This window comes from Danio aesculapii, chromosome 12 (assembly GCF_903798145.1).
Source record: "Danio aesculapii chromosome 12, fDanAes4.1, whole genome shotgun sequence".
NCBI classification, from domain to species: Eukaryota; Metazoa; Chordata; class Actinopteri; order Cypriniformes; family Danionidae; genus Danio; species Danio aesculapii.
The window spans coordinates 35,687,028-35,712,578 of NC_079446.1; the positions used below are offsets into that span (position 1 = coordinate 35,687,028).

The following is a 25,551-nucleotide window of genomic DNA, read 5'->3' on the forward strand; positions in this document are numbered from 1 at the left end:
GTGAAAGTTTATCAGTTTCACATGTTTTTATGGCCTGTGATTATGTAAACATTCCCAGTGAGTTTAAAACATTCAGACACAGGAAACAACGTTTCCAGCGCACAGACAGTTATATGCAATAAAGAAGACATAGTTTACAGATTAAATAAGTAGTACTTTGTTTAGATGAGTATTGCGACTAAATAACGGTGTTAGTTGAGTCACACACAAACACGTACGTAATTTTGCTGACTGTGGATGACCAAACTTTAGGCTTTGAATTAGGGATGTAACGATTCATTTGACTCATGATTTGATGCGATTGCTTTTCCTGATTTTTCTAACAGAATTAAGACAATTTGGGAAGAGCACATTTCTTTATAAAATAAAAGCAGATTTTGTCAAATAACAAAACCAAATTGGAACTTTACAACAAATTCCAAGTTAAAGAAAACAACGAATACATGTGTAAAAATAAGTATATCTTTTTAAATAACTAGTTTTTCTTTGCTTGATTTCTTTTTCTCATCATCGTTTTTCTATCATCTTCATTTTATTTTTACGAAACATCAGCATATCTACATTTTCTGGCACAAGCTGAGATCTCTGCACAGTTACAGCGCCCCCTGCTGATAAGATTCCCCCCAACTCCCCCTCCCCACTTTTTAGCACTTGTCATGTTTACCGTCATTAATTTAATAAAACAATTCAACTGGTAAATTGTACGTTTACAAAACAGTTTTGGCTTTAGTCTTGACTAGTGCAGTTGAATAACATTTGTCCTGGGAGCACTGTACAAATGTGGCGGCGCTACAGACGCATGCTCAGGGTCCGTATGTGATATCTACTGTATATATCTATAGGCTGATCTTACCAGCCTGGTTTAAGCTGGTTTTAGCTTTTAGCTAAGACCAGGTTAAAAAATGGCTAAAACCAACCACCCCGGCTTAGGCTGGTTTAAGATGGATTTTTCAGCAGGGAAAACAGGTGGAGCATACAATGAAGCGATGCCTTGGCCTGATTTTTACTAGTAACAAGTGTTTTTTTTTAAGTGTGTTTAACCATATTAAATCGATGTTTATAATTAAAAAAAACATGTCGTACATGTACACATGCATAAACATCCACACTAGTGTTATTTAGGGTTAATCTCATCTTAGCATTAACAACAAAAACAAAATGGTCACAACGGTCCCTGCTGTTGATCAAAACATGTATTGTGATTTGTTTAACCAAATTCTTTGGTTTCTATGATTTAACATCGCAACCCATTTGAGTCGTCACATATTTGAAAAGATTTTCAAATGGCTCTGTGTGAATCATTGCACCCCTACATTTAACCTAAATAAAAACAGGAAAAAAAATTTTGCCGACAAGCTGAAAGCGAAAACCTTCCCTTTTCAATATGAGTTATATCAATAACTGTATAAAATAACTCTGTTACAATTAAATGAAGCTAGTTTTGCACTTTTAAAACACTCCCTAACTTAGCTCACATTAAGATTATTTTTGAAATGATCTTTTGGTGCATGATCTGAATGAGATAATGCACACACTGATGTAAAATGTGTCCTTTACGTATGGGGAGTGGCATATTTTGATTTTTTATATTATTTTAAATATTTATTTTTTGGCTATTTTGCCTTTATTAGATAGGACAGTATTTAGGACAGGAAGCGAAGTTGGAGAGAAAGAGAGGGGGGTAGGGTAGGGAAATGTCCTCGAGCCGGGATTCGAACTCGTGACGCCCTGACGTGCTACTGCACCAAATGTCGACACGCTATTGCTAGGCTATTGCGCCGACGATATTGTATATTATTGAGCTAATGTTGATTGCCCATTGAGCTACAGTTTTGCTGCAAAAACCTGGACACCATGTTTTAGGTGGAAAACATCCTTTTGTGAGTGACAAAAATATTTCTTGTTAAATATGAAGGGATTATATTAGAAAATAATGTAGTAATTCATCATGATTTATATCAATAAATATAAAAATTAATGCTTAAATTAAGCTTGTTCTGCACCTTTGAGACGTTCATTAGTTTTCTCTCATTAGGAAGACCATTCAAGTTTCACATCTTTGTCCTTAAAACAATCACAAAGCTGAATAATGTCCTAATTATTTCAAAAATGATGTTTTCAGTGCAAGATCTGATCATATGGGAGTGGCATATTTAGAGTTTTTATATTAATTGGCTAGTTTTGTTTGGCCATTGCACTAATGTTGCTGTGACAACCTGGCTTTAGACAGAAAACATCTTTTGTAGCTGACTGGCTCTTGCAGATTTTATACACACGCAAACAGCTACATACCACACCAAAGAAAACGCAAGACATGAAAATGCATCACATGACCTCTTTAAATCCAGATCTTTAGCACGTTAGCATTGAAATGGAGGAAAGCGAAGCATTAAGAGGCTCCAGATGTGCGTGACGGAGGTCACCGGCAGTGCAGCTGAAGCCTGTAGATCTGCCTGGGTCTGACACCATTGGAATGGCTAGATTCATGCTGTGGTCTGGCGCTTTGAGCTCCGTGCTGGACTTTGTGACGGGGATTTGGGTTGAAGGAACCACTGGAGTGACAATGTACATTCTTGAGAAGCCGCTGTCTGGTAGGCCGAGGTTTTGTGTATTCATCTTCGGGGAAACTCTGACTATACTGAGCGCAATAGAGCCAAGTCATTCGTTTGGAAGTGGAATAATATGCCTGAATGCAGTTTCTGCTTGCTTTAGGCTAATACCTTCAGAGCAGTTTATGCCAATGGCTCATTTATGCTTCGACACGATGAGAAGCTCATAAAACCCCTTTATACCACCAACTCATCCCAGCTGCTACTAGTCACTTCATAAATGTGAAAATTATTTGTTTTATATTAGTATACGTTAAAGTAAGAATTATTAGCCCCCCTGTTTATTTTTGTTTAACGGAGAGAAGATTTTTTTCAACACATTTCTAAACATAATAGTTTTAATAACTCATTTCTAATAACTGATTTCTTTTATCTTTGCCATGATGACAGTAAATAATATTTGACTAGATATTTTTCAAGATGCTAGTATTCAGCTTAAAGTGACATTTAAAGGCTTAACTGGGTTAATTTAATAAAAATGCTAATTAAGGTAATTAGGAAAGTCATGGTTTGTTCTGTTGGCAATAAAAAATTGCTTGAGGCAGCTAATAATATTGACCTTAAAATGTTGTTGTTTTTTTTTAACTGCTTTTATTCTAGCCGAAAAAAAAGACTTTCTCCATAAGAAAATAGTATAGGAAATACTGTAAAAATGTTCCTTAATCTGTTAAACATTACTTGAGAAATATATGAAAAATAATAAATATTGCACAGGAGAGCTAATAATTTAGCTCTCAGCTGCATATACTGTATACTTTTTCTTCAGTAGTATGATATAACTGCATATGAAATAAAAACAATAAAAATATAACAGAGCAGAGCTTGATGTTGATGATGAAGTCACTATAATTTATTAGATTGTGATTTTTTTATCTTTATTAAATATTGCCAATTTTGCACATTTAAAACTGTACAGTTATTTATAGAGATTAAACAATTTATAGAGAGATTATACATTTATAGAAATTAAACATCTTAAACAATTACAATTCAACTAACGCCATGAAATTCATTTTTTACTTTCAGTTTTACTTCCTCTTGAACTTATATAGAAGAAAACAGGTATGATTGATCATTCCTTTAAAAAAATCTTAATTATTATATTTATTGATTCATTTTTTTTCAGCTTAGTCCTTTTATTAATCTGGGGTCCCCATAGTGGAATGAACCACCACCTTATCCAGCATATGTTTTACTCAGCGAATGCCCTTCCAGCTGCAACCCATCACTGGGAAACATCCATACACTCTCATTCACACACATACACTATGGACAATTTAGATTACCCAACTCACCTATACCACAAGTCTTTGGACCTATGGGGGAAACCGGAGCGCCCGGGAGGAAACCCAGGCAAACACAGGGAGAACATGCAAACTTCACACAAAAATGCCAACTGACCCAGCTGGAGCTCTAACCAATGACCTTCTTGCTGTGAGGTGATCGTGCTATCCACTGCGTCACCGTGACGCCCTTATTATATTTATTATTTGTTATTTTTCTGTAGAGAATTATTTGCACATTTTCTTATTATTAATAGATTACGGCAACTTGATCAGATAAACTGCAACTTTTGATTTATTCGTCCAAAATTTGACAAATTCAGTTACATTCTCATTTATACAGCTAATAATATCTATTAATAATAATAATATCATATAATAATAGTCTTGCTGAATTGCTGAATGCCTTCTCAATTCTGAATTCACTTTGGACAAAAGCGCTTGCTAAATGACTAAATGTAAATGTAATATAGGCAGCACAATGGCTCAGTGGTTGGCACTGTCACATCACATCCAGAAGGTCATTGGTTCGAGCCCCGGCTTGGTCAGTTGGCATTTCTGTGTGGAGTTTGCATGTTCTCCGCCTGTTCGCGTGAGTTTCCTCTGGGTGCTCCGGTTTCCCCCACAGTCCAAACACATAAGGTACAGGTGAATTGACCAAGCTAAAGTGGCCATAGTGTATGAGTGTAATTATAAGTTTGTATGGTTGTTTTACAATACTGGGTCGAGCCTGGAGGGGCTTCCGCTGCATAAAACTTATGCTGGATAAGTTGGCGGTCCATTCCGCTGTGGTGACCCCTGATAAATAAAGGGACTAAGCTGAAGGATAATGAATGAATGAATGTAATATTTTTATGACTGGACGCTGCTATTCTGTTTATATTTTCCAGAGCGCAGAAATTACAGTCATCTGTATTCATGTTGTTTAGTTCATCAATATCCAAAAACTAAACTCCTGATAAAACAAGTAGCAACAGATCTGCAGTATTGCATCGTGCATCTAAATGTAACACTATTAGAACATAAACTATTGAAAGCGAGAACTTAGATTTAAATGTTTAATATTAATTGATATTTAGATGTGAAAATAAATAGTTTACACTTTAACTTCTGACTTAAATGCACTGTTTTCTGAGTGTTACAACTGAAACATCTAAAAATGGCTTGCTTTTATGACGTGAGTTGAAAAAAAAAAAAAAGAGTAGAGAAACTTAATACATTTGACGAAAGATTAAGATGAAAAGGTTTTCTTTGGAAACACAAACACTGTTCAATCATCCACGATTACACCAGGAACCCCTATTAAGATGGTAAAGAGGGTTCATGTTGACTTTAAGGTGGTCAAGGTGGCTTTTGGAAAGCTGTTGTCAGGCGACCAACTAATAACCAGCCTGGTTCAGCTAATAACTGGTTTGGACCAGATAATAATCAGCCTCCATAATAACCAGCTTCCATATACCAAAATACAGCTACCAGCTTAAGATGGATTTTCCAGCAAGAATTACTCATGTCTGAATCTCCCGCTACACTGTAATACGTCTGATCAACTACAGCACTGGTTTAAACAACCTTTTAGTTGTTGTACTGTAGAGCTAAAACTGCCAATGGGTCAAATTTACACATGCTCATGACTACAATTAAAAAAAACATATTATAATATGCAACTATCTTCACAAAATAATGTCTAAAGCAGTTTTTCCCAACCCTGTTCCTAAAGGAAGATCAACAGTAAACATTTTCAACCTCTTCCTAATCAAACACACCTAAATCAAATCATCAGAACATTAGAAGAGACTCTGAAACCTGAAATGAATGACTCAGATAAGGGAGACATCCGAAATATATACTGTTGGTGTGTCTCCAGGAACAGGGTTGGGAAACACAAGTTTATAGTGATGAAATTATTACTTTTGGGGGATTAACAATGATGTTTAGGTGAATCAGGACAACACTCACCTGTGATATCAACACCTCATTATAGTCATTGTTACTCATGGAATTTACTGCCTCTAATTAAGGGTTCGCAACAAACAGGAAGAAAACATGTGCATCTAACACAATCACATAGAAATTCTGGACTTTTTGATTTAATTGCTATTTCGTATTAATATGTACAATCTCATTCATACATTTTAGTATGATATGCTAATAATGAGGGGTAGGGTTAGGGTTTAGGGGAACACCTCCTTTCAGAAATCATACATTTTGATACAAATGAAATCATATGAATTTGTATGAATTAGCCACTTTTCTGACAAATTAGTAAGTTATGTTTCCTCATGAGATCACATGACTCTAGATTTTCTCATGAGCATTTCACTATTATTATTATTATCATGATACAAAATTTGGATAATTTTTGCACCCGGCAGAAATTTGCCTTTATTTGTTTTGAAGCCAGCATCTTCCACCTGTTTGGCATCCAGAATTCATTGTGGCTGAAACTGATTATCGTTATCTCAGTCAGAGCAAGCCATTGCCTACTGCCTAGCAGCACACGACGCTAATTATAGTTACTAAAATATAGGTACATTTATTTTTTACCCTTTTTAATCTGGTTTAATGGAACCATTTTTTGGCCGTCATTATGACAGGACAGTATGTTGACTGGAAGCGAAGTTGACAAGAAAGTGAAGATCTGTAAAGTCGTAGGGTTGCCAAGTCTGGTTTTCCTGTGGACCAGGGCTACTTTGAACCACTGTCCAAGGGTTGTTTTTTATTCTGAAGGTAAAAGTTTTTACATAATGCATTAATTCTATTTATAGTGTTGTGTTGAAATATTTTACTCTACCAAATTTGTATTTTACCATAGATAAAATACACATCCCCTTCACTTTTAAAGTGTTGCCATCAGGACGCAGGTTTAGAATTCCTAAAGCCTGAAGAAATGCTTATAAAAAGAAAAAAAAAAATTCCCAATTGCAGATGTTGTTTTACATCGGACCACTGTTTGATGCAAATGGGATGGTTGTCAAGAATGATCTGCAGTAATATGTTTGGGGCTAATTTGGTTTTTACATTTTTAATTAACATGGGGAGTGTTTTTATTGTGTAATTGTTGTATGTATGCAGTTGCTGTTTTAAATCCAGTGTTAAAGTCAAATTTCCATTCTGTGCAGAACAGACAATAAAGTTTAAACAAAAAAAAAAACAGCTAGGATAGTGAAACAGAGTAAGCATACTTTTGTGAGATGCAGGGGCACTAGAGCAGGGTGTCTGCTGGGTCTTCAAAAGTATTAAAAGCTGATAAATCAATTATGAGAAAATTAAGGCCCTTAAAAGGTATTAAAAAGTCTTAAACGCGTTTTTACGAGGTCTTAAGTTTTGTTCAAGCATTGTCCAAAGCATTTGACTCCAAAAAAGCATAAATACATTTATTTTCCTCCTAATATTAACAACGGCGTGCTCGATCAACGCAATTGGTTCGGGCCTGGGTGTTTCCAGCCAAGCTTCTCTGTCCTGGTGATGTCACTTAATTTGCGACAAACGAGGGAAGGTGATGTGAAGCTCTCCACATGTAGCGAAACCATAGAGTGAAACAGACGACAAAAATGGGAAAATGTAAGTTTAAACAGTGGCTAAAGCAAGTCGCTGAAAACAACTGCGTTATTTATTATTTCAAGCTTTGTTTCTTCTGAGCTTATCTGAGTGCTGTTGCATGGTTGTGGTCCATTGATTTATTTAATTACAACTGTTTATTATCAACTGTTTATTAAGTTAAAGGTTTGATACTGATTAGAACTTGAAGTGGTGATGAGGTCTTAAAATATTCCGAGAAGGTCTTTAAAAAGTCTTAAAAAGGTTTTGAAATTATCTTTAGGATTCCTGCATATACCCTGTAGAGGAAAAACAGTATGAGCAGCTGTTTTCATTTCAATAGCAACCCGATTGGCAGGATTCTCCAGGATTGTTGCTAAGTAACAACTGCAAAATTATGAGTCTGTCGATTTAAATTTAATTGAATATTTTGAATGTTTATTTGAGATTTTTTAAAATATCTTTAATGCAAAATTTATTTCAAAATATTGATGTTCACTTCTGCTAAAATTGTTCTGCGTCTGGCCACATTTCAACTAGACGGCAGACAGCAGTTACATGAGAGACCATGCCGGCTGGGCTGTTAATCTTTAGGTAAGATGATTTTTGTTATAACAGAATGTTTAGAATTACTAGTACCTGTATATATTTATTTTTAAAGAAGAAACCTAGTAGAATGCATACAGTGATTATTAAGAGAAAGGGTAGTGGAATATTTGTAGTTTTGATGCTATTGGAATAGATTTGATTGACCATTGTGCTAGTTTTAAGTTAGTTTTGGTCTTGTCTTGTTGAAAAAAGCTTGGCAACCCTGGCAAGTCGGGATTTGAACTTAGGAGGCCTGCAGCACAGTTGCACTATATGTTACTGGCAACAACTTCTCAAAACATTTTTTCTATTATTAAATACTGAGGTTTTCAAATAATGCAATTTTAGTAAAAGCCTGAGACTGGCTGGATATTTTGTTGAAAATCTGGTATGAAATATTGAAAAACGGTCCCGTTATGTTGGTTCTAATTACCACAATGGGGAAGTCCCAGAGTAAAATGAGAAAATATGATACACTGGTGTTTTGGAATATGGAAAAACTGTCTTTACGCTGTTTTCATCTGTTTTAATATTATTTGTTTCTATTTTACTTATTCTTGTCTTTTTTATTCCTGTTTTTGTAAAACACTTTGAATTGCCACTGTGTATGAAATGTGCTAGATAAATAAACTTGCCTTGTCTAAATGTGTTTCAGTAGTACATCAGTAACTGACCTGTCACAGACAGTGATATCCATCACATCAGGCTCGTTGAACTCAGAAGAAGTTCTTGATGAGTGGAGTAACCAGTTTGACCCAGAGCTTTACATGACGGTCCGGCTGGTTAAAAGTGGAGTTTGACACTTGTGTTGAGCTCTGATATAACACCTCCTGTTCCTAAACAAGACAGAGAACACAACTTTTCTTTTATCTGTGTCAAATCTCAAGCGTTACGTAATCACAGGGTTTTTCTCATAAAACTGATCTTTAGCAACTGATAAGTGACGATTACAGGAATCGTACACTTCACAAACTATAAAAACTGATAACACTCACAATTAATTAATCTTTATTATTGCCTCTCTTCCCAGAACTACCAGTAAAGTCTAGTGATTATGTCCTATCTTTTATGTAATTCAGTTTAAGGCATGAAAGATAAGAGAATCTATTGCCGTCCTGTATGAGTAAAAAGCTGTAATGACAATAACTTTATGCAGAAAATACTAAAATATTCCAATATCATATTGCAATGCTCATCAAAGCGTGAGAGTGATAAAAAAAAAAACTTGACTTCAAGATTCAATGATATCTTGTTTAAGTTGCAATAAAGCAAATCATATGGTGAGGTTTACAGTCCAGCTATAAACTAAAAAAAAAGGATTATACTCAAGTACAGTAGTTAGTACCAACAGTACAAGCGTGTGATATTTACTCTCTATGATCATATTGTGATTGTTGTTCATTGGTGTACACAACATGTAATTAATAAAGGGATAGTTAACCCCAAAATGAATATTTTATCATCATTTACTCATCCTCTAATAGTTTCAAATCTTTTTAAAGTTTCTTTCTTCTGAGGAAAGCAAAAGAAGATATTTTGAAGAATGTTGAAAACCGGTAACTACTGACGTTAATATCAGGAAAAACAAATACTACGCATCTCATTGGATACCATTTTTCGAAAAATCTTCATTTGAGTTCAACAAAAGAAACAAACACAAACAGTGAATGATGAGTGTGACAAGTGAACGATGAGTAAATGATAACAGAATTTTCACACTCACTTCTGACTTCTGTAACCTTCAGAAAGTCTCGTTCAAATTCAACAATGAAGAAAAAAGAAGTGTTTAGAATTTGTGCACTAATACACCACTGTATAAAACGTACATATGTATATACACACATGTATATGTATATGTATATATATATATATATATATATATATATATATATATATATATATATATATATATATATATATATATATATATATATATATATATATATATATATATATATATATATACACACATTTTTTTTATTTATTAATTTTTTTTGTAAAAACCTTAACAAAAATCAGAAAATGAGTAATGTGTAATAACAATGAAATGACACAATGAAAAAGTACTGAACTACTAAATGTAATTAATACTTTATATAGACCATTTCGATGTGATGACTGGCCCATTTCCTTCCTGGTGTTAAACTGTTTCCTAACTGTAACAAGAAGCAATTCAATCATAACTTGACATTAAAACAGATATCATAACATTATTTATCAATAAGATTCTCAGAAGCTATGGAAATTAAAAATGGAAAATACGTTTTGGACCACTGTTATTGTTTACATCCATCAAAATGGTCTATAAAAAGCTTTTTTGGTGAGGGCGGCTTATAGACACATACAGAAAATGAAGTCTCATGAATTGCTCAGGTGTGAGTTTTTCACAGACTTCAACAGAGTGTAAAAATCTTGATGGTTCTGTGGGTCTCGCCTATCAAATCTGATCATTATTTTGTATTTTATATTGGATTCAAGTCAGGTGATTGACTCGGCCATTCTACAGCTTGATTTTCTTTCTCTGAAAGCATTTGACAGGTTCCTTGGCTGTGTTTTGGATCATTATCTTGCTGAAATGTCCACTCTAGTTTCATCCTCATCATCCTGCTAATGTAGGTGTTGGACTGAGGCAGTTAATATTAATTTACAGTGAAGGGCAGAGGGTTGCTGAATAACTACTGAGAGATTTCAGCTACTGTCCGGGCTTTCACTACCTTTTTACACCTGCCTTTCTTCATGTGTTCAGTACTTTTTCCCTTCGTCATTTCATTTTATTTCACATAACTTCATTTTTAATCTAATTTGTTTATTTTTCTTTGCATTTATGGATTTCTTTGGTTGTTACCAACATCAGGTGAAAATTCAGGTCAGCAGCACCTTTATAAATATGTTTTCTGAGAAAAATGGAAATGGAAATATTTTTCCTGCTGTATATATAATCATAATAAATGTATGCTAAAAATGCCATGACCTATTTAAACTGTCACATGACAACCCGGGATTTGAAAGTTACATGAGCCAAAACTTTAAGAAACTCAGTTTAAGAGGAAATCCAACCTGTTGCAGTTGCATCTGGAGTTCCTCGTTCTCTGTTACTATAGCGATCTGAGCCTCCAGATCCCTGTGCACAGAGCGATAGCCGAAATTTGGGGAGCCAATCAGAGTGAGGCAGGGGCAGTCTTTTCCTCCAACATAATACCACAGACCTGTAAACGATGAAATAATGACCTAAATGTGAATAAACAGGCCAGAAATGATGATAATGTGCTTTATGTAATATTTCATAATACTAGACAAGTATGACACACTTACGTTTTACAATGATGCATTTGGCACATGCTTTAAAGCAGGTCACAATAGCAAACAACGTCTTTTTTCAACAGTTTCCTTGTCACATGACCGTAACTGTACAACATATTTCATTTCCTTTGTCAACAATGCAAAAGTTATCGAAGAAAAAAAAAATCTGTCAGTCAAAGTACGTACATGATCCAAGCATGTGTTCTATTAATAGGCGGCAGGCATTTTTTGCCACTTCAAACACCTGTGAACAATAACCACCCTTGCCTGAGGTTGTGTTCTTGTTGATGAAAAGTGGAGTATCAGGTAACACGACTGCCAGGAACACTCGAAAATTAATTCCTCAGGACTTCCTTGTGGACACTAATGCAATTAGCCTTTTATATATGCCATATATAAATGTAATTCAATTACAAGCCAATACAAAAAAAATAAAAATAATAACACAAAGCACAACATGTAAGTATTTCTGTTTTTGAACTTTTTGTTGCAAAAGGGACGTTACATTTTCCAAAAAAAAGAGAAAATATTAAGCAACATAATGGTTTTATTTAATGATCCATATGCATTTCCACTACTCAAACACTTATATTACCTAGATCAGTAGTTCCCAAATTGGGGGTTGGGACCACCTGGGGGGTAGCAAGACAATGAGGTGATTTCCAAAAATTGTGACAATAATGAAATTCGGTACCAATCGATACAGAAATTATAAATATATCCATTTACCGTCAACATTTGAGCACTGTTGAGCATGTGACATCATAAACAGCGATGATTTGCTATTGTGTTCACATACCCAACAGAAATGACTGTGATTGGCCATGAAGGTCATCAGTTCACCGAACTCACCGCTGTTTACTGAGCGTAAACACAGATTCAGGGATACTGGAGGGTTTCAAAGTCACGTCAATCAGCTGGTTTGTCTATAAGCTGACATATGAGTGATCCGCTGATGAATCGATGCTTTAAAAAGCTCCAGTGTCCAGTGAATTGATGACCTTCACGGCCAATCACAGTCATTTTTGTTGAGCACATGAACCCAATGGCAAATCAACAGTGTTTTAGAACGTGCTCAACAGTTAGCGGAAAATGGACGTTAATATTTTAGTATGTGTAAACAACATGCAAATGCAAATTTCAATTCTTTTTCTACTGGATTTTCGTTGCAACCCATGGGGTTGTTACGCAAGATTAATGACACAGCAATAGTGTTAGTTAGTCAATAGAAAATTGATTTTACGGCACAATGTTAAACTTTGACATCTTTACGGCACTCACATACATTAAAAATAAAAGCCACAACTGAACATGGAGGAAGATTTCTAAGTGCGGTCTCCAAAATTAAACCAAGTATAGTCTTGTGTATAATAGTAAACATTGTGCCCACCATGCTCATTAAGTAAGGTTAATATTAAATTAAACAAATTAACAATGAATGACCATAAAAAATTATATGGTTGTTAGACCGTTGCACTTTTTTGTGTTGTCAATAAGCTCATTTATTTCGTTCCTGCTGGTGTGTGTGCACCATTGTGTTAAGCTGAGCTGAAAAGTTTGAGAACAAACTAGAGTACAATCATGAAGTTTGTTTACAATTAATAAATAAATAAATAAATAAATAAATATATATGATTAAAGACTTAATAGGCTTTATAAATATTTCTTACTTTCGATAAAAAGTCCATATGATTTTCTTGAAATTATGTAAAAATAGTGTTTAAAAGCTAAAATGTTTCATTTTGTTCAACGTTTTTTGTTCAATTTTTACATTCACATTGGAACCCAACAAGCTAGAATAAAACAGAATAAAGGAAGACCTTTGACTGCTTTGTGTTCTTTACAGCAGTGTTTTCTTTCTATTCTGCATTTACACTAATTTATTTAACAACATACTTTACATGCCAATTTGCACATAACAGCTGAACATATAATGTTGTATATAGTAATATACCTGCACATACACTTGTATTTGTATTTCTGCATTCACTATTTACTTCAATTTTTAATATATATTCATTATCTGTTTTTGTGTCTCTGTCATTCTGTTGCACTGTAGAAGCTCTGTCACAAAAACAAATTCCTCGTGTGTGTGAACATACCTGGCAATAAAGCTCTTTCTGATTCTGATGTTTCTACTTAAACTTGCATAGACCCATATGATTTTTGCATTCAAATAATTATCATTATTTTTATTATGTTTATTTGATACACACACATACAGTTAAAGTCAGAATTATTAGCCCCCCTGTTTTTTTCCCCCCACAATTTCTGTTTAACGGAGAAAAGATTTTTTTTTATCACATTTCTAAACATAATAGTTTTAATAACTCATTTCTAATAACTGATTTATTTTATCTTTGCCATGACGACAATAAATAATATTTGACTAGATAATTTTAAGACACTTCTATACAGCTTAAAGTGACATTTAAAGGCTTAACTGAGTTAATTAGGTTAACTAGGCAAGTTAGGGTAATTAGGCAAGTTATTGTATAATGATGGTTTGTTCTGTAGACTATTGAAAAAGTATAAAGCTTAAAGGGGCTAATAATTTTGACCTTAAAATGGCTCTTAAAAAATTTAAAACTGCTTTTATTCTAGCTGAAATAAAACAGATAAGACTTTCTAGAGAAGAAAAAATATTATCAGACATACTGTGAAAATTTTCTTGCTCTGTTAAACATCGTTTGGGAAATATATAAAAAAAAAAAAAAAATTAAAAGAGGGCTAATAATTCTGACCTCAACTGCACATAGAAACAAAACCATTAAAAAAGATTTGTTACAGAGATATTTTAATTTATATATAATTTGTATCATTTACACATTTTTTATATCTAAATATAAATAAACATTTTCTCAAATATATGCATGCCTGTGTATTTAAATATATACATAATAAAGATATACTACTCTATATAAATATGCAGTACACACTTTAATAATGTCAAAACACACCTATATTTTGGATGTGATTCGTTTTTGCCCAGCACTAATCATAATATAAATTTAATGTGATGAATGTGCCTGTTTGTCTATTTCTTTTTTACATATGATGTTTCTAAGAGAAAAGTAAACAATCTGCTGCAATCTTTGAATGACTGCCAATGAAAAAGAAAAACATGCTGTTTGGTGACAGACTGGTATGTCAAACACTTGTGAAACAGAGTCCAGCTCTCTGTCTGTTTCCTGAAGTGTGCGGGTCGCTTGCAGGTTGAAGGTCAGTGTCTGAACGTGGGCTAATGCTCATTGATTGTCTGTGTAGGCCAGCAGCGGGACCTCTGCACCCTGTCTGTTCCCACATCAGCTCCACTGTTTACAAGAAATGACGGCACGACAAGCCTTTATCTAATAAGCCAGACTTCTCAACAGGAGCATGAAATTGAATTCCACTGACGCTGCTCAGGTTTGTAAGAATCTATTTGTCTCTAGACATCACTTTATTCCGTCCCCTTCAGGTCAAGGGTTTTTATTAAAGAGATAGCTCACCCAAAAGAATGAAAATTCTGTCATCATTTAGATTTAATCATCCTCCAATTGTTGCAAACTGGCTTGGTTTTATTTCTACTGTTGAAGACAAAAGGAAGACAGTGAAGAATGCTGGGGGAAAAACAGTCACTGACTTCCAACATTCTTCAGAAACGTAGGATTTAATTCATTTAGTCAGGTAGGCTCTCAAAGTATGTATCCGCGACCAGGGCCGGCCCTGTACATTTGGGGGCCCTAAGCAAAACAATTTTGGGGCCCTACCTTGCTCTAAATAGTAGAGTATTGTCATTGCAAACCAGCCCACAATGATTATATTGCTTACAAGATACAATCAATGAAACAGAAAAGTAAAGCCTGATTTCTTCTACTTAATATCTGTCCGAATGATTTGGACATTTTAAAACAGCCCTGTTTTTGTCAACTAGCAGCTTCAAAAAAAGAAAAATAAACCATCTTTAATAAAGGGACCAGTGATTCCAACTTTGCGTCCAGTGTTAAAAAAATATTCTATTCATTTAGCAAACAGATTTCTAGGTTGAGTTTTTTTTTTTTAATTAATTCTAAAAGCAAAAACCCTGTATTCCTGTAATGAAACGACACTCTGCAATAATTATCATAAGTGAAAATGCATTACTTTCTATTATAATTTCTTTATAAAAATAAAATATACATTCTGAACTCATTAAAAACTAAAATAAAATAACATGAATGCAAATATTGATCCATTAACAATAAAATCAATAAGCAAATAAGATAAATATGAAAATTTTTAATATAAAAAACATAAGAAAAAGGAAAGCAACAAATACTGGGTTCATGTTAATACCCAAACACAAACTTTATTATTCCCTTCAGTCTCCTTCCCTGTTCCTTACATTGAGATATAGTGTCCAGAGCTTATATTAAACTATAACTAATTCAATTAGAACATAACTTTTATAAATATGTCTCAGAAAAAATATTACCAGTGTGCAAAATATGTCAGTGAAAGACACTTCAGTATTGCACTTCAGTTAAATGCGTTTTAGACAAAAAAATGGGTCTGTAAAACCAGGAAAAAAAGAAATATTTCATACAAGTAGACGACGTTTATTAATTTGCAATTGCCTATGTTTAATAAATATGCTACTAGATTATGTCTTTAACATCATCATTAGCACTTAAAAGCGATGCTAAAAATTATTTTGTGCTCGTCTCTTCTCATCGTCATTTTTCCCCTCAGTTTTTCTATGCCTGAATTTCAGTTTTTCTATGCCGAATATTCGTTTCATTTTCGCGGTCCAACTTCCAATATAAATCAGGTATATAAATGGGGCAGGCAATGAAGCAAAGGCCATGGCTGTGTCTGTGCACAAATTTGTATTCTTGTGGTGATAGGTCGGTCTTACAGGTTACCTTGGAAGAACAAACTCAAAACAGCAAGAACACAGAACACATATGAGAAATGAGATGGAGCGAGCTTCCTGGTGATCACATGACCTTCACACGAAAACAACAACTTTAATAAAATTGTGATTTTTTTTCTTTTCAGTACTAAAGCACTGCCAAGGAAGGTAATTTGTAAAATGCAAATAAAACAATTTCAGCAAGGAAACGGCTCGCATCACTAGTGGGTTGTGGGGGCCCTCTTGTGGCGGCGGGGCCCTAAGCAGCCGCTTAGTTCGCTTATAGGGAGGGCCGGCTATGTCTGCGACCAAAATGAGACCTCCAGTGGACAGTAGCAGACAGTGAAATGAGATGCAGATTCAGAGTTCCACATGAGGTGGTTATTAATTAGAAAATAATATAAATATTACAAACGTAAACATTAGGAGAGTAGGTTACATTGTAACCTCATGTCCTCACATCACGCTACGTGATGATATATGCAGTGATAAGCAATTTGGCTGTTTGCACCAGACGAAATACGACAGAAATTTAGCCCTGTAAAGCCCACTGTTGCAGAATTACAACATCACTTTTAAAGGGCACCTAGGTTACCCCTTTTTTCAGATTTAATAGGGGTATTTTTTGTCTCCAGAATGTGTCTGTAAAGTTTCAGCTCAAAACACCCATCAGATTTTTTTATTATACCTTTTATAAGTTTCTCTTTTATACATTTTTTCACCAGGTGGTGGTTTTGTTGTACTGAGCCTTTAAGGCTAGTCCTCCCCGCCCACCATTTCTATGTGCCTTAAAGGACTTAAAGGAAGCAGATCTCAAGTAACGTTTGTGAGAAATCCTACAGTAAGAATCTTACCAATGAGTATTTGATGCATTTGTTGTGGTGTTGCAAAGATGAGTCACACACAATGTCATTACAAAGTTCAAGCGCACACACACAGATACACACACACACACACACACACATACACAGCGCAGACACACAGACACACACACACAGACAGCGTGCATTTTTAGCTTTGCACTCTTTTTTGACAGCAAATGTGACTGGATACAGGTTAATATCCACTGCTGTATGAATATCTGTTATATTAATGCACAAAATAAACCTGATTTAACGTCCACAAACCGAGATTGAATCATCTTCTTTTATAATTGTTCTGACACGCGGCTGTGCTAATGAAGTAAAGCTGAAGTAAATCGCTGTAATTCATTACACGCGAGCACTGTTTTAAAACATTTTAAACATGTGAAACTCACTCTTGATCACATTTGATTATGATTGCTGGTCCTAGCAAACTGAACAGACCTTTTATTCCCAGTTGCTTTGCGCACGTCTTGTCTTGTTGATATGATTATACATGTGACTACCGGGACATGTTAATACACAGCAGTCAATCAATTCGGTGGGCGGAGGGACAACTCTCCTACGTCAAGTTGCGGTCGGTCTGAAAACCGCTCCAATTGGTCCACCGTTTTTATGTTGTTACAATGAAAAAAAAAAAGGACTGGTGTGTTTATAACACCTAAATATGACTGTCTATACACTATACCTACACACATGTCTGTCCAAACAGCTTGAAAAGAGGCAAGCAAAATTTTTTCTTCTCAAAACCACATTTACATGATTAACAGGTCCTATTGTGTGTCCTCACGATGCAACAACACTGATCCTGTTGTTCAGCTGCAAGAAATAGAAGCCGTTTCTAAAATATTAATTTCAGGTGTTCGTTAGAACAAAAACTAATTTTAATATGCAAAGTAATTCTTCTATGTCGCGTGCCATTGCTTTAATTTAGAACACAGTTTATATCAGCCTTTAGGCTCGATAGGTAGGCACACATCTGTTGGCATCGTCAATCTGGCAACCTGCACTTGCATGCGTTTTGAACCAGGAATGCAATACCTAGTTCAACCACTGGATGTCAAACTTACTGCACTTTTAAAGTGCATGAGGACTTTCAGTTAACGCCATGAGAGCCACCAAAAAAAATGTACAACGGAGATCAAAATTCGAGAAAAGGAAAAAAAGAGCAGATTCATTCATATTTCATGAGTTACAAATTTTCTGAAGTACAGAATAAAAAAACTAAATATTTGACAGTACGATTACAAAATTTAGAGACACTTTCAGATTCTTTGCAGCTATTGGTAAAAATCTGGCATATGGCTGTAACTTCATGACATTATTAATTTCATGACAAACTCTGTTTATAACCTGCAGTCTATGGGCACACACCAAAAGATAATCGGGCTGATTTTCAGCTTTTGCCTTCCAATTTCTAATTTCTTGCCTTATCCTGATTATCTTGGTGGTTCTAAAGATCATATTCTCAGATCTGCTTGTGGTGTGAGGTGTGTTAAAGGTCCCGTGAAATTAAAACACTCTTCACTTCCCTCCCAAAAAAAACAACTCTTTCTCTAGCATTTAAATCTCTCTCTTTTTATAATTAGCACCTTCTGTGTGTATTGCCTCTTGTTGTTGATTTGCTGAATATCTCCTCAATTGTAAGTCACATTGGACAAAAGCATCTTCCAAATGACTAAATGTAAATGATGGAGCCAACTTTAAAATAATGAAGATTATACATTATTACTTCTGGATAAAGTTAAGTGGTCATAAACTGTTCTCTAATTTAGATCTCCACTCGCCAAACTCGCTCTCGCAAACACCAGCAGCAGGATGAGAAACAACATTGTGTCGATTCAGCTGCTCTTGGCTCACTGCTGCATTTGATTTCTGCTAAATAACATGCTGAAACAGTGAAGCTGAAATATGTCCGACAACAGCCAAAAACCCTAGCCAAAGCACACCTCTGGTTAGAGTGAAAACATCACATGTGTCTGGCAGCCTCTGTGTCCAGGAAGAACTCGGAGGCTATTCAATCAGAGGTGCTGGGAAACCTGCTCTGCGCATTCAATTATGAGCTTTCCTGTTACACCCAGGTTTTGGGAACTGGGCTGATCTAAAAAAGAAAACAGTGCTGAAGAGAAAACATAAGCACCTACCTTTTGCATGAAACGTCCAATCCGGGCGATGGTATTCATGCAAGTGGACACGACTCTGTTGACCCAGCTGACACACCTGAAATGGACAGGATGCTGAGCGTAAAAACAATAATATTATGATAGATGATTTGCTATAATTTAATATAATAATGATTGTATAATGATTGACCAAGACATTAATGGCATTTTATCTAATAATACTGGTTGTGGCCCAAAGCATATGCTGCTTGGGATATTTGAAGAGATTAATATGAACAAACAAAAATAAAATACTTTGCAAGTTCCTGACATTTTGTGCAAGAAAATGTATTCTCCTGAACTGAATAACGGACAAAACTCATACAAAGTCTTTATGGCACAGGGTAATCCTTGAATATGCACCAATAGACTACTTGACTTGTGTTTTACACAGCAAAGATGTTTTATTTCATGACAGGTGGGATCCATTTTTGTTGCATATGGGTTTAAACATAACCTCCATACTCATCAGAGGGCTAATTTAATGAGGTCAGATCTTGTGGAGGTTTGTGGTGTATGAATATGAAATATCTCTAGATCTCTAGTTTTATTGATCCTTTTTTTATTTTAACTTTTTTTATTACAACTACATTTTTAAATAAAAATATATAATAAACATGTATTGATCTCTTAAATAAATCCCACAATCCCACAAAGTTTACCATTCATAATTTTTGCTAGAAATTCAGCTTTGCGATCACAGAAACACATTAAAATACATAAATTATGTTAAAACAGAATCTTACTTTTAACCCAGTTTAAAACAAATGAATGCTGCTTTCAAAAGCACCAAAGGAATAAAATAGTATTTAAAATGATAATAACATCTCACTGTGCTCCTTTTTAAACAACAGTTATGATTAAATAAATGCAGATTCAAAAATTATTACAATCAAACAGTAGTTTACGTCACAACTTTGTGAAGTTACGGCAATTTTTACATTCAGATTTAAATATGTTATTGATGCAAATCAAGATGTTACTTAAAAATTCATGAGAAGTTTGGCATGAGGGCAAAATAATGTTAACTAAAAAACATTTTAGTGGTATTTATTTTGGATAGATTTTCTATTTTCTGTTCTTGATTTGTGTGTAAAAAATAAATAGAAAACAGACAATATATCAAATGCAACATCAAGTCCATAAATCACTTGAGTTGTATATTTGAAGTCAAATTAATTTGCCCTCCTGTAAAATATTTTTTCTTTTTCCAATAAAGTGATATTAAATGAAGCAAAGACATTTTCACAGTTTTTCTGATAATATTTTTTCTTCTGGAGAAAGTCTTATTTGTTTTATTTCAGCTAAAATAAAAGCAGTTTTTTTTTTTTTTCAAACATTTTAAGGTCAATATTATTAGCCCCTGTAAGCAATATTTTTTTCGATTGTCTACAGAACAAACCCCCATTATACAAAGACTTGCCAAATAACCCTCACTTGCATATTTAACCCAATTAAACTAGTTAATCCTTTAAAATGTCACTTTAAGCTGAATACTAGTATCTTGAAAAATATCTAGCAAAATATTATGTACTGGGCAGCACGGTGGCTCAGTGGTTAGCACTGTCGCCTCACAGCAAGAAGGTCACTGGTTCGAGTCCCAGCTGGGTCAGTTGGCATTTCTGTGTGGAGTTTCCATGTTCTTTCCATGTTCGCGTAGGTTTTCTCCTGGTGCTCCGGTTTCCCCACGGTACAAAGACATGTGCTATAAGTAAACTGAATAAACTAAAATTGACAGTAGTATATGAGTGTGTGAGTGAATGTGACAGTGTATGGGTGCTTCACAGTACTGGGTTGCAGCTGGAAGGGCATCTGCTGCGTAAAACATTTGCTGAAATAGTTGGCAGTTCATTCTGCTGTGGCGACCCCTGATAAATAAGGGACTAAGTGGAAGGTAAATGAATGAATGAATGAATGAATGAATGAATATTATGTACTGTCATTGTGGCAAAGATAAAAGAAATCAGTTATTAGATATGAGTTACTAAAACTATTATGTTTAGAAATGTTGGAAAAATCTTTCCGTTAAACAGAAATTGGGGGGGGGGGGGGTATACAGGAGGGCTAATAATTCAGAAGAGATAATAATTCTGACTTCAACTATACATAAATGCATCACTCTGTAATGCTGCCTGGCAACCGAAATTACCGTAATAGTAAATATAACCTATAGTTACATCCTGTCCACAAAATACGTAGGCGGCATGACTTGACAAAACTAAATTGCTCCTTCTATTTAAAAAAATAGAGCTATTTACACTGAAGCATTCATCTCTTTCAAACACAGGTATACACACATCACACTGCCCAGCCCTAGAGCAAAATGTAAAGAAAATCACACCTTATTGTAGAACTGCCTGGCGAGGTGAACGTAGGCCTCTGGAATTGCTCCTGCTACTCCTTTGGCTCCAAAAAAGCCATTAACCTCCGGAGAGGCCATGAGGATACGATAGTCTGCCTCTGCGCCCAAAACCAGCTGCATGTATGTGCGCGTCAGGTTGAAGTAGCCCGACGTCAGGTAAACCACAGCGTCTCCACCAGCCTCTGTTAGCAGTCGTTTGGTCACTTGTTCATCTATATGGATGCCTAGAGGTTTCATTTGCACCAGTGGAAAGATCCAGGTGTCATTTGGCGCTGTCCCGTTTGAGTCTGGATGGTCTGAGCATTCTGTTTCTAGCATGCTTTGCCGGACTCGGGCTGTGTTCACCACCTCCATGATTCGTCTCTGGGCCGATTCAGAAAAATCTGCTCTGTTGCCTGGTAGAATAAAAGACAGCGCACATCTAAGAACATTTGACTCTGTAAATTCTCAAAAATGTCGGATATATTTACTGTAGCCTGAGATTCAAAACCATTTTATTGACCTAGTCAGAGATTTGGTCAAATTTTCAGGCCACATTTATTTAGTTTTTTCAATTGAGAAGACAATCATTATACATGTTAAGCTCTGGGAAAGAAAGCCCTGGTAGAGATAAATGTGGAATATAATGACATTTTATTTACCATTATAACAATTCTTGATAATGGACGGCACGGTGGCTCAGTGGTTAGCACTGTCACCTCACAGCAAGAAGGTCCCTGGTTCAAGTCCCGACTGGGCCAGTTGGCATTTCTGTGTGGAGTTTGAATGTTCTCCCCGTGTTCTCCCTCTGGGTGCTCCGGTTTCCCCCACAGTCCAAAGACATGCGCTACAGGTGAATTGGATGAGCTAAATTGGCCATAGTGTGTGAGTGTGTGTGAATGCGAGAGTGTATGGGTGTTTTCCAGTACCGGGTTGCGGCTCCAAGGGCATCCTCTGCGTAAAACATACGCCGGAATAGTTGACGGTTCATTTCGCTGTGGCAACCCCTAATAAATAAGGGATTAAGCTGAAGGAAAATGAATGAATGAATTATTAATAACATTCATTCATTTTCTTTTCTGCTTAGTCACTTTATTAACCTGAGGTTGCTACAGCAGAATGAACCGGCAACTTATTCAGCATGTTTTACGCAGCGGATGCCCTTCCAGCTGCAAACATTCACTGGGAAACATCCATACACACTCATTCACACACGTACACTTCGGACAATATTAGCTAACCCAATTCACCTGTACCACATGTCATTGGACTTGGGGGTTAAATGGAGCACCTGGAGGAAACACAAAAGAACACGGGGAGAACATTCAAACTTCACACAGAAATGCCAACTGACCCAGCCAAGGCTCTAACCAGCGACCTTCTTGCTGTGAGGTGATGGCAATACCCACAGCACCACCGCATTGTCCATTATTAATAATATGAAGAGTTTAGATGCAAAAACCTCTCTATGCCATTTGATTTTTTCTACTAAAATTAGCATTTTTGTCCTACTGTGTAGACTCAGAAAATGTACTTTTATAGTGAAGAACGAATGAAAAGAAGTTCTTTTCATTGTCTTTAAAGGGAATACTTGAACATAAACAAAGGAGGCTGAGAAAAATCCTTATTTTATGAGAAAGTTTCAGATGGCGTTTATAGGTTTTTGCATCTAAACTCTTCATATATAGATTTGATTAAATTATTAATTAAAACATTTAAATTATTTGAAAAAATGATTAAAGTTCACATTTTGGAGTCAGCTAGTAAATAAATGTTTATTTTTATTACATTCTAAAATAGTCAAATATTATAATTTTCGCTACTATCTTGCACAAGTTTTATAATGATCAATGTTGAAAGCAACATAATATATTTATTTAAACACTGATTACTTATCAGGATTATATAAAATGTTCATAAGTTCAAAGTTTTTTTTAAACACTGTAAAACTGTCATTGCTGTAACATCAAATCAATTTATCATGCATCCTTGCTAAATTTAAGGACTATTTTCTAAAAAAAAAAAAAAAAAGATTAAAAATGATCTATCTATCTATCTATCTATCTATCTATCTATCTATCTATCTATCTATATATATATATATATATATATATATATGATTGGATATTGAGTCACATAAAAAAATCTCTCTCTCTACAAATAATATAATATTGCAGTCACCAAAGCATTAAATTATAATTAAAAGAGTTATTTACCCCTTTAACAAAATCTAAGATAAGTCTTTGGTGTCTCCAGAATGTGTCTGTAAAGTTTCAGCTCAAAATACCTATCAGATTATTTATTATAGTCTCCAGAATATGCTAATTTTGATGTCGGAGTATATTGCAGCTGTTTTGTTGCCTGTTGCGGTTTTAAATGCAAATGAGCTGCTTCGCCCCGCCCACCATTCCCATCTTCTTCTCATCATGCGTTAGATCAGATAAACAGCACAGTGACAGAGACAGAATTGGATGAAGCTGAAATACAGCTCAATAGTCAAAAATACCAAGTAAGTTTATTTCATGTATTTATTTTGGAGTTTATTTAAGCCTTTCTGAAATGATGAGTCTAACACAAATGCCGTTTGTAGTACACACAAACACACACTAGTAGCGTTTACTAACAGCATGTGGCCGTGGTCATTATAGTGGTTAAGAATTACATAGCGATTTTACTGTCTTTATTACAAACAAGCTTTGTTTTAAAAACTAAAAAACTTATAAAAAATTATAAAAAACACAGAAAGTTGTAACAAATATTTTAATCCCAGTTTATTTGCTAAAAATCTTTGCATTAGGCCTCAAAATCACTGGGATTTGGGTTAGATTTTAATGTCAGGAAATAAAAAAAAACTTGTGTTCAATATGACAGTGAACACACTATACCTACAGACAGTCCTGTTCAAACAAAAGTTGATTTTCATCATAGGTGGTCATTAATGTATGTACAGTGGATCTTTTACGTGATTCAATATCAATTCATAAAAGCCATACATAAAAAGAACAGACACCCAGCTCCGCCACTTCTTAACAAATTATTGTAAAAACATTTATTCATCTCCCACAAAAATGCTTTGCCTGAGATGTTTATAAACGAGGTTTCTATTTCCACACGTACAGCAGCAACCCTCTCTAGGTTTTTTTAAAGCATTATTCAAACATCTTTGGCATCAGGTATTTTGGCTTGATTGACAATGATAACAAATGATTCCAAGGAACTGATCTTAACAGGGTGTTTATGTTCACGCTCGTTTGAACAGGTATGCAAGCGAAATGACACGCAATCAGTTCTCCACCAATCAGATCCATCCTATCAAGTACTTGCTCATGCGAGATCCTGCAAATGCATGATCAAAAACCTCAGAGACGCGGGTCAATAACTGCTGACCGTCTGGAAAGGAGCTCTGTCAAACCATGGCGCCTCTGCTAGACATAATGTGCCACGGTGAGTCATAGCAAGAGAGATAATCTGTAAATAATGAATTAGCTTCAGGGCAGAACGCTGTATGTTGGTAATGTATGGTAGAAGCCTGCTGCTCCACGGTGTCTGTGCTTATTTGGTTAACAGCAGATCAGAATATTCTGTTTGTTAAATGCAGAGAACAACGGGAAAAAAGTGAAAGCCTCCACAAATATGTGTGGCCGGCTAAGAACAAATAAACGGCTCTTTGAAGCGGTATACAGGGGCTTTCCCCGCGGACTCAAAGTTAGCCACTCCAAGCCTCCAGGCCTCAGAGGTCTAAACACATCCAGTTAACAGGGCCATGAAGTTCAGCCGCTCTTACCGACAGACTGTGGGATCCAATTACTGGAGATACAGAGGCAGGACTGTTCTGCCGACTCAGCGGACAGGCTTCTCAATGGACCAGCGCTACTGAAAAGATCTGTTCGGCCAACTTATTTTTCATTCGTTGCTTAACGAGTGAAAATAGGATTGAAACATTTTTGCAGTTGTATCATAATATCCGGATGCTAAGAGTGTGCTTACACTGT

At 35.2% G+C, this 25,551-nt stretch overlaps 1 protein-coding gene across 1 annotated transcript in view; it reads right to left on the minus strand.

Moving 5' to 3' along the window:
* The window catches only part of LOC130238476 (CDP-diacylglycerol--glycerol-3-phosphate 3-phosphatidyltransferase, mitochondrial), a 54,211-nt gene that overhangs the window by 3,131 nt on the left and 25,529 nt on the right, over window positions 1–25,551 (minus strand). Inside the window, exons 7-10 of the mRNA XM_056469509.1 lie at window positions 21,560–21,975; window positions 19,201–19,276; window positions 11,075–11,223; window positions 8,692–8,853 (exon numbers count right to left, since the gene is read on the minus strand). Of these exons, the coding sequence (XP_056325484.1) occupies window positions 8,734–8,853; window positions 11,075–11,223; window positions 19,201–19,276; window positions 21,560–21,975 (761 nt within the window). The 3' untranslated portion in view covers window positions 8,692–8,733. The remainder of the gene's footprint in view (window positions 1–8,691; window positions 8,854–11,074; window positions 11,224–19,200; window positions 19,277–21,559; window positions 21,976–25,551) is intronic.